General features: G+C 52.6%; 2 protein-coding genes across 23 annotated transcripts in view; one reads left to right on the top strand and one right to left on the bottom strand.

Annotated features, from left to right (window-relative positions):
• Rhof (ras homolog family member F, filopodia associated) overlaps positions 1-4,835 on the top strand; it is a 23,259-nt gene extending 18,424 nt beyond the window's left edge. For all 21 annotated transcript variants that reach the window (XM_029477140.1, XM_029477143.1, XM_029477144.1 and 18 more), the window contains 3 exons: positions 2,429-2,538; positions 2,619-2,753; positions 3,417-4,835. In XM_029477140.1, the coding sequence (XP_029333000.1) occupies positions 2,429-2,538; positions 2,619-2,753; positions 3,417-3,581 (410 nt within the window). In that variant the 3' untranslated portion in view covers positions 3,582-4,835. The remainder of the gene's footprint in view (positions 1-2,428; positions 2,539-2,618; positions 2,754-3,416) is intronic.
• Positions 4,836-5,684: 849 nt separating this feature from the next.
• The window catches only part of Tmem120b (transmembrane protein 120B), a 41,467-nt gene continuing 37,232 nt past the window's right edge, over positions 5,685-9,919 (bottom strand). The window contains exons 7-12 of one of the 2 annotated variants that reach the window (XM_021162847.1): positions 8,865-8,930; positions 8,403-8,464; positions 7,840-7,932; positions 7,292-7,356; positions 6,742-6,810; positions 5,685-6,372 (exon numbers count right to left, since the gene is read on the bottom strand). In XM_021162847.1, the coding sequence (XP_021018506.1) occupies positions 6,259-6,372; positions 6,742-6,810; positions 7,292-7,356; positions 7,840-7,932; positions 8,403-8,464; positions 8,865-8,930 (469 nt within the window). In that variant the 3' untranslated portion in view covers positions 5,685-6,258. Of the gene's footprint in view, positions 6,373-6,741; positions 6,852-7,291; positions 7,357-7,839; positions 7,933-8,402; positions 8,465-8,864; positions 8,931-9,919 lie in introns of both variants that reach the window. The other variant, XR_003836682.1, reaches the window with a different exon arrangement.

Here is a 9,919-nt window from a genome sequence, read left to right as displayed (position 1 = left end):
ATCTCTATGAGTTGGAGGCCAGTTTAACCTAAATAGTTAGACCTAGGACAGCCAACACTATATGAGATCTTGTCTTTGAAAAAAAAAAAAAAAAAGGAAAGCAATCAATCAATCAGTCAATCAATCAATCACTGGTAATTTGGAGAGGATGGCATGGGAGCAGGGCCACTAACAAGCAATACACAGATCCAAGCTGTCCACGAGGCTCTCTGCAATGACAGCCACCAGCCTGGTGTGACAATTATTTGAAAGGTAGCCAGCTAGTACACTCAAGGAACTCAAGGTTTTCTTGTTAACCAGGTGACATTCAGATAGTCACATAGGCTGGAAGCTGCCCTGTTGGATACACAGGCTTAGAAAGACATTGACAAAGGTCTGAAGAGAAGACTTTTTGGGTCCTATATGGGATAACATCCTGAGTCAGGGCCTCACTGTCCCACAAAGGGTGTCTCCTGGTTGTACTGAGAAGGGAGACTACAGTGGAGGCCACTTCTCCCGTTTTGAAGGGTCTTAGGCAAAAGGACAGCAAAGGTCGTTTTCCTGGCTCAGCTGTCACGTGACGACATGACGGCCCATGTATACTTAGATAAACTACACATTAGAGGGATTCTGACTGATGGCATCCCACAGGGCAGCTTTTATTGTCCGTGTCCCACGTTGGGTGGGCTGTTATGTGCCAGCACATGGAAGTTGGGGGCAGATGGGTCTGGAGTTCTAGACCAGCCTGGGATACGTGAGACATATCTCAAAAAACCAAACAGGGCTGGCAAGATGGCTCAGCGGGTAAGAGCACTGACTGCTCTTCCAAAGGTCCTGAGTTCAAATCCCAGCAACAACATGTGGCTCACAACCACCCATAATGAGACCTGATGCCCTCTTCTGGTGCATCTGAAGTCAGCTACAGTGTACTTATGTATAATAATAAATAAATCTTAAAAACAAACAAACAAAAAACACAAAGCTAGGCAGTGGTGGCCCACACCCAGCGCTCAGGAGGCAGAGGTAGATAGATCTGTGTGTTTGAGGCCAGCCAGAGCGGAAGAGTTAGAGGCCAGCCAAAGCTTACATAGTGAGACCATTTTAAAAAACAACAATAAAAATAAAAACAAACAAACAAACAAAAAACCCACAAAGGGCTGGAGAGATGGCTCAGTGACTGAGAGCACTTGCTGCTCTTCCAGAGGACCCAGGTTGAATTCCCAGCACCCACAGGACAGCTCACACCTGTCACTCCAATCCAGGGGATCTGATGCCCTCTTCTGGCCTCTCCTGGCACTGCAATGCATAGACATACATTTAAGCAAAACACTCATTCACACACAAAAGCAGCCAGTGTTTTTAACAGCTGAGCCATTTTACCAGTCCTATAAAAATTTTTTTAATTAGTTAATTAAAAATTATTTTTTGTCTTCTGAAGACAGGGTTTCTCTGTGTCGTCCTGGCTGTTTTGGAATTAGCTCTGTAGACCAGGCTGCCCTCCAACTCACAGAGATCGGCCTGTCTCTGCTTCCTGAGTGCTGGGACTAAAGGCTTGTACCAACTACCGCCTGCTTTCATACACATGAAATAAATCAACTTTAAAAGTTAGTGCTAGCCGGGCGTGGTGACGCACGCCTTTAATCCCAGCACTCGGGAGGCAGAGGCAGGCGGATTTCTGAGTTCGAGGCCAGCCCGATGTACAAAGTGAGTTCCAGGACAGCCAGGGCTATACAGAGAAATCTTGTCTCGAAAAAACCAAAGGGGAAAAAACAACAACAACAACAATGAAAAAAACCAAACATGGAAGCTCAGAAGAGTTTCTTTGTGTCCTCCCTGTCTTCTCTCTGAGAGCTTACAACTGTTGACAATAGAAGTTTCCCTCCAGCTAGGCATGATGGTACACCCAGGGCACAGAAGGCAGAGGCAGGCAAATTGGCTGGGCGTTTGAAGCTAACTTCTAGGTTCTGATTGGACTGGGGCTGTGGAGGGCTGTGTCTGGGACCAGCTTCCTATGTTTCCCCCAGTGGTTGTCAGGTGCAGTTAGGAGCTGACTGCCCTGTGAGATGGGGTTATAAAGGTGCCTGTTCCAACCTCATTAGCATTTGCAAGGATGGGCAAGAGGAATCCAGACAGCTGTCTCAGAACCAAGGAGGATGGAGCTCGACACATGTTATGGGGCCTTGGGGATATCAAAACGGCAAAGACCCCAGATCTGAGTCTCCGGCTTGGCAGGCAGGGGAACATATCCACCTTTGGCAGAATGACTGCAGTTCACAGCTATTCTCTCACATATAATCTGTCTCCCTTTCCCAGTCCCACCCATTCTATAAAGGAGGAAACTAGCCCCGCCCCTCCCCCTCCGCCAGGTCATCCCGCCATCAAAGCCCAGTTAGGGACCCCAGGCAGCCAGGGATTCGTGCCTCTGACACTCCTTGCCCCCTGATTTCAGGGCAGGAAGACTACGATCGGCTGCGGCCCCTGTCCTACCAGAACACACACCTCGTCCTCATCTGCTACGATGTCATGAACCCCACCAGTTACGACAATGTCCTCATCAAGGTACCATCCTGCCTGCCGGAGACGGGGCTCGGCTCCAGAGTACTCTCTGCCCTGATAACCCTGCCTTCTCCCCTCCTCAGTGGTTCCCCGAAGTCACACATTTCTGCCGAGGGATCCCCACGGTGCTCATCGGCTGCAAGACAGACCTGAGGAAGGACAAGGAGCAGTTGCGGAAACTTAGGGCAGCTCAGCTGGAGCCTATTACCTACACACAGGTGGGTCAGGGGCCCAGCTACCGCGATCCCCGAACAGCCATAGCCCGGGTCTGCGATCCCCAAAGAGCCATAGTCCAGGTTCGCGATCCCCGAACAGCCATAGCTGGAAACCACCTAGGCCGTTCTCTTAACTGGAGTGTCTTAGCAGGCTTTGGGGGTAGCTGAAGCAAACAAGGGTCGAATACTGTGCATGGTGGCGCCCAGCCTTAATCCCAGCCCTCCACCTGGTTGACAGAGTGAGTTCCAGGCCGGCTAGGGCTACATAGTGAGGCCCTGTCTCACATAAAAGACAGATACTAATGATAGTATAGCCAAGATCTTAATTTCACTCCACCAGCACACTCAAGTCACCACAATTGCACCGACAGGAACATGAGTGGCAGCTATCCCTCGATGCCTCCTCAGAATTCCGCTCCCCCCTCTGCTGAAAGCTGGGGAGAAAAGGGAACAGGTGGGGCCAGCGAGTGGGCTTCTTGCATCCAGCCATGTGAACACCAAACTGGCCAGTGCTGGAACAGAGATGGGTTCCCACCAACTCTGGCCTCCAGAGTGAGCCCCAAACTTTTAAGACTCTGGGGGTGGGTCAGGAGACCACCCCCGCCCACCTAATTAACACTGCCTCTTCTCCTCTCCCCCCCCCCCCCCCCCCGCCCCAAACCCCAGGGCCTGAATGCCTGTGAACAGATGCGAGGCGCACTCTATCTAGAATGTTCTGCCAAGTTTCGGGAGAATGTGGAAGATGTCTTCAGGGAAGCCGCCAAGGTGGCCCTCAGCGCCCTGAAGAAAGCGCAGAGACAGAAAAAACACAGGATCTGCCTGCTGCTGTGACCCTGGGTACAGAGGGCCTGACTGGAACTATTACAGCCAGGGACCCAGGCCCAGTGGGTCTTACAGTGTCTGGCATCTGGGAACTCTCGGAACATTCTGGAATGGCCCCTTTGGGTTCATGCTGTAGTGCACTAGTGAGTGAATGAGGGTGCCAGACCCACCAATGTTCCTCTACCCCACGACTGGCACTTGTCCCAGGCCACAGGAGGGTCCTTGTCACAGCTCCTCTGTCCCCAGTCATGCGTGTCTCTCCCTTTCCAAACCCAATTCATGCCTGAAACTCAGAACTGGCACTGGGAATTGTGGGTAAGCACGGGTACACAACACTGTTCACGAGAGTCCCAAGCCCACTGTTTCTGTCACGGTCTCCCTGAGCTCCGGCGATAGGCTCGGCTACATCCTCCAGCCCCTTCCTGCTTCCCCTCAGGAACCCGGGGACCACAGCCTATCAGGAGAACACAGGCATCAAGCCGGACATGGGTCTGGCACCAGCTTCTCCCTTCCTACCACACCGAGGACTTCTGTCTCGGGCTTGGTCACAGCCTGAGATGCATGTTCAGAGGGAGAAGAAACAATCTCTCGAAACATCAAAATATACTCGGGCCAGCCAGGCCACTCATCTGACCCCTGCTCCAGGTCTGACCTCCAACTCCCCAGCCGACGTCTCCTGGAAACTCCTGATTGTTGGGTTCATCCCACCATTAGGGACCTTAGGCAAATGGGCTCTCCCTAGACTATGGCCTACCTGAAAATGGGTCATTAGTCAGTCAAGCTCCTCACCGGTCCACTCAGTTTCTACTGGATGTGGAGCTCAAAAGTAGCCTACCTCTGCCTCACTCCAGAACTGACATGGCCACCCCTGCCCACGCTGGACAATTTCTCAGAACTAGCCTGCTGACTGTCTCTGACAGCCAAAGTCTTGAGTCCTGACACTCTTCCTGGACGTCACAACATCAGTACCTACCTGGTATACCAGGTAGGTTTAGCGCCTCCAAGATGAAGGCACGGTCCGAGAAGAAACCATGGCCTTGGCTGGCCCCTGCCCCAGCACCATTTGACTTGGTCCCCTTCCCCAAATGCTCCAAGCCCCTGCTGTCCCCTGTGGAGCCAAACAAGGACCTCTTGTTCTCTCAGAATCCAAGGCCTTGTGAACAGATACAACCGTGGGATACAACCGTGGTCAGCAACCCACAGCCTGTGAGTCACATGTGGCTGGCTGCCTGGTTTTGTAAATAAAGTTTTATTGAATAGCCACCATCATGTAATGGCAGTTTTTGCTCTACAATTGCAAGCTGAAGCTGCCACAGGACTAGCCCACAAAGCCTAAGATACTCATCTTCTGGGCTTTAAGGGGAGAAGTTTCTGGTTCCTCACCTGTGGCAATCCCAGGTGCCTACAAAGGATAGGCCAGGTGATCTGGGGACAGGAGACCAAGGGCAGAAATAGGGCAGGCATGAAGGGAGGGGCGGGCTGTGGCAAACAGGGGCAGGTAAATGCTCTTGACCTCTGGGAATGTTGCCAGGCCTTCCCAGTTTTTCTAAGGTAAACAGAAATCTGGATTATCGAATCTCACCATGGAGGAGGCAAGTTCTCATTTTTATCACATAACTAAAGAATTTTAAAGTAAGTCCTGTGAGGACCGAATGAAACGTGTCTGAGGCGGCCAGCTGTGACATCGGGTCTGAGCAGGCTGGGCGGGGACAGAACACTCAAACTGGACCTGTTTGCCCCTCCACTCTTGCTGCTTCCTGGACCTCATAGGGTCACACCCTGGGCTGATCCCACTTAGACCCTTTCACTCCTCCCCTTCCCGTACAAAAAAGAACCTCTGAGATGAAGAGAGGAAGGGAATGGGTGACCTCCGAATGGCTGAAGTTCCAGTCACAAGGAGGGTCTGGCTCCTACGCCAAGGACTCTCAGCAAGTCTGTGAAGGTGGCTGGAGGGTGCCGGCGAGAAGCACTCAAGAGTCCGCCGGAACTCCAACAACCCAGAGGCTGGGCGCCCTCTGGTGGAGGCCGTCTTTCCTAAACACCCTGCCACATGGAGGTCCCAAGGAGGCTGCATCTCTTTCCCCCAGTAACCAAGGCAAGAGACAAGACAGGTAGGTTCTCTGAGAACTTAAATATTTGTCCACCGCAGAGGGTGGGGCTGTGGGAGGCTTACAGAAGAGGTGGCGGCCCAGGACAGGGGAGGCTCCACAGGATGCTCAAAGTTTCATTCCACCCGGTGCCTGGGACACAGTAAGTAGCAGGTCGGCTAAAGCCAACTCAAGTGAGGCACATCCAAACCCCAGTGAGGGATTCAAATGATAGGAGCAGGGAGAGAGGGGTTCCCTGAGGCTTTTGGCCCCTCCCTGGAAGACAGACACAGGCCTGCCCACAGCCATTACACAGAGCTCTGGGGAAGGCAGGCTTCAGATTCCAGGGAAGCAGGGAAGACCCGATATTAAATACGTTATAAATAGGGAGCTGGGACAGGTTAATACTGCGCGCGCAGGTGGCCTTCACATTCCTCATGTCTGCCGGGGACCGGGGCCTTGGCCCTGCTCCCAGTGATGCTGCTGGCCCCTGAGATGCTGCTGCCCACGGCTACCACTGACCGGCAGCCAGGGTGCTGACTGGAACGCCCAGCAGTCTTAGGTCCCAAGGCCCCCAGGTGGCACAAGGGTCTGGAGGTTCATGGCTGCTTTGTCTTGTTTCTGTTCTTGTGGAGTTTGGCATGGACGACTTTGAGCGTAGTCAGGAAATTGCCCAGGAAGAGGATGAGGAAGGTAAGAGCCAGCACGAATACCTGGTCCATCCAAAGGGCAGCATCCCAAGATGCCCAGAGCAGGGGAAGAAGGAGGAGAAGTCAGTTCCTCTGGGGAAGAACCCTCCATGAGAGCCTCAACCCCAGACTCTAGGGCAAGCTACAAGAGTGGTTGAGCAAATGGTGGCAACAGGTGAATGAGGTGGGCCCCCAATCAGGTAGGGCTCTAGAAGAGGGTTCGATGGGATGACCCTTCATTCAGAGACACTGGGAGGACCCCCTTGCGCTATTGAACCCCTTCCCAGTTGACTAGGGCTCGACAGAGTTCTCCCGGGGTAGCCCCGCTGCTCCCTCCCTGCTCCCTCTGGCCAGGCAGACAGACACATGGTGGGAGGGAGGGAGGCACGATACCTGCCATTCTTTGCATTCTTCATGGGTGGAGAGCTCAAACAGGGTGACGGCATTGTAGAGCTGCCAGAACTGGAGACAGGGAGACAGGCACCCCTCGCCCATCAGTTTCCCTGCAGGTCCATGCGGAAAAGCCAGGGAGATGGACCAGGCCCGCCCCCTCCCACCCCCCCACCCCCCAGCATCCCAGACCCAAGACGTGGACATCCTTATCCCATGGAACCACAAGTATCTCGGACACAGCAGGTCCCAGATCCTGAGGAAAGGGGGTCCCGGGGGCTACCTGAGGCTTCCTGCCTCTCCTTCAGGGAGAATGCCCCATCCTGTGCCGTGACCACAAGCAGCGGGGAAGCCCTCAGCCCCCCAGGAAGCTGTGGGGTTTGGGCATTTAATGTGTCATTATGGGGAGCTAGGTTTGGGCGATATGTGCATGGATGGGTACCTCATCCCAGATACTGGAGACAGATACCTTATATGAGGGAAGGGAGCCCCAAAGATCTCCTGTTCCCAGGGGTCATCCCTGTCAGTGGTACCCACAAACAGAAGGACTCACATGGCCACAGAAGAGGAAAGGCAGGAGGAAGGTGAGGCCCCGCCACATCCAGGATTGGAACCCTTCTGTAGGGAAGAAGAAAGTACGTGTGTGTGTGTGTGTATGTGTGTGTGTGTGTGTGTATGTGTGGTGTGCACGCACACGCCTGTTTAAAAAAACCATACAGTCTCTCTGCTGTCGAAGCTGACCTCAAACTTCTGGGCTCAAGTGATCTTCCCAATTCAGCCAACCGAGTAGCTGGAACTATTGACAGGCCCTGCCACACCTGGCCTCACACTGTATCACTGTGTATATTACAAAATTCAGAACAGAAAGATAGGCATTCTAGAGGGTAGAGTCGAGGCCCAGCACTGAGGGGCCTAGAACGCTGTCACTACCACACGTGGGGTGGCTGAAACAGCACCCTCCATCAATTATGAGCGGCCAGTGGGTGAAGAATATCAGCTCCCGTTCTGCCGTGTGGAGATCTGACGCCCTTCTGATGCTGTCCCTCCACTGGAGGGAGGTGGACCGATATTGCCAAACCCACCCATTGCCCAGCTACTCACCCACTGTGAGGTCCAGGTGGTTCCTCTCCCCCAGGGCCCGCAGTCTGTAGAGACAGCCCCTCTGGTAATAGTACTGTAGAAACTGAACGCAGCCTGCAGGGGGAGCACAGTACCCGGGCTCAAGGAAAGCATCATACCCTGAAATCCTCTGTCCTTACATGCAGATGGGTGTGGGTGGGCTGGGCAGAGGGGCAGGGCGAGAGCATCCTGGTGACCAGCTTCAATTTTGATTTTAAATAATTTGCCTCAGCTATACATTTATGTGACTGCCTCGATTTTTTAGCAACTGTGTTCCCCCTGCATGGGGCCACTTCTTTTCAGTCTTAAGTTGCCCGCTGCACCCAGGATAATCCCCTACAGCTTGCCTTCTGAGAAGCGTATATCGAGTGCCTACTGCAAAGTCCAGAGGTTTCTAATCTGGTCAGTGCTTTGCTGGGTCATTACATATCTGAGCTGTCTGTGCTCTCAGGGATAAAGCATGGTCGGACCAGAATGGGAGCGAGAGAGCGAGCAGATCTCAGGGAAATCAGGTCCCTCCCACTAAGCCGGGTTCCAGCACTCACTCTGAAAAATGGAGAACGCTAAAAACTGATTTCGAAACTTCTGGTAAATTAGTCCATTAGGCCTGGAAAACAAAAGAAAACAAAAAACAAAACAGAATGGGGGACACGCTGTAAAACCAGGCATTCATCCACACCCCAAAAGGAAGAGAGCATTTCTGTCCTTTGTCCTCAAGCTGACTGGGCCACACCCATCAATCACCCTTTCTAGAATGAAGGGACATCATGGTCACTCTCGTTCCCCATGCTGTTCCCTGTCACCTCTGCCCCAGCCAACAGAAACTACGAACTAGTCCCCAGAAAGCTCCCAGCTGGCTCCGCAGGACCCTGGCAGCTGAGGCCTCCAGCCCAGTTTTCAGTTAACACTTGCTCTCACCACCTGCCAGTCAGTTTTGAGAACCCCCTTCCCCACGTACCAGCCCCTCGCTCTGACTCCAGTGGACGGAGGTCACGGGGAAGACTTACCAAGTCAGCATCACTCCAGACAGGAACGTGGAGACATAATGGTGAGACACCCACCAGCCCTTGATTCTTGGTGAGAAGAGAAAAAGGAAGACACTCAGATGGAGAGACATGCAGGCAGCTCTCAGCTTCCTAGCCTCCATGAGCAGGGGCTGCCCTGTGGCTGAGAAATGGGCCAAACCATACCTCCATTCTTCCTGCACAGGTACATAAACCCAAACAAACTGCTTGCAGATTAGTCCAGGGACCTGCTCTGGTGTCCAGGAGTTTCTGTGACTTACAGGACACATCCTTATCCATACAGGACTCTCCAGCCCCACCTCTTCAGCTCCCCAGCACTGAGATACCCCAAGCCTAGGGTCTATGCTGGACCGAACTAAGTCTCAAACTTCTACGTTGCCGTCTTGACCCCCTCATCCTTCCGGCGTGACTGTGTCTGGTGAGGTTAAGGGGATGCAAGGCAAAGGATGGAGGATCTTTGACCTAGTGTCTCTCTCTGTAAGAGACAGACCAGAAGGAGGGCTATACAGAGCAAAGGATGGGAAGGTAGCACGACAGGAAGGAGGCCCAAGCCTCAAGCTTGGCCAAGCACTGATGATACCTGATGGAGGACGTCCAGCCCCCAGAGCCACAGGAAAGCACTATTTGTTGGTTAAGATGCCCAGTGTGTGTATCCTGGGGCAATAAGAGGTCTTTTGTATACACTGTCCTTAGGCTACCATTTTCTATCCTTGACAGGCTCTGGGGTCCCAATGTGAGTTTCAGATCCAATGTCAATTCCCCCAAAATCCTTTACCTGACTACACTGCCTAGAACATCTCTACAACAGGCACTTTACAATCATATAAGTCTGATCTACCTTTCTTTCTTTCTTTCTTTCTTTCTTTCTTTCTTTCTTTCTTTCTTTCTTTCTTTCTTTCTTTCTTTCTTTCTGTTTTTAAAGATTTATTTATAGCCAGGTGTGGTGGCACACACCTTTAATCCCAGCACTCAGGAGGCAGAGGCAGGCGGATTTCTGAGTTCGAGGCCAGCCTGGTCTACAAAGTGAGTTCCAGGAC

This window comes from Mus caroli, chromosome 5, assembly GCF_900094665.2.
Source record: "Mus caroli chromosome 5, CAROLI_EIJ_v1.1, whole genome shotgun sequence".
Taxonomy (NCBI): domain Eukaryota; kingdom Metazoa; phylum Chordata; class Mammalia; order Rodentia; family Muridae; genus Mus; species Mus caroli.
Note: the sequence above shows the minus strand (reverse complement) of the source record. Positions and strands in the feature narration are given on the sequence as shown.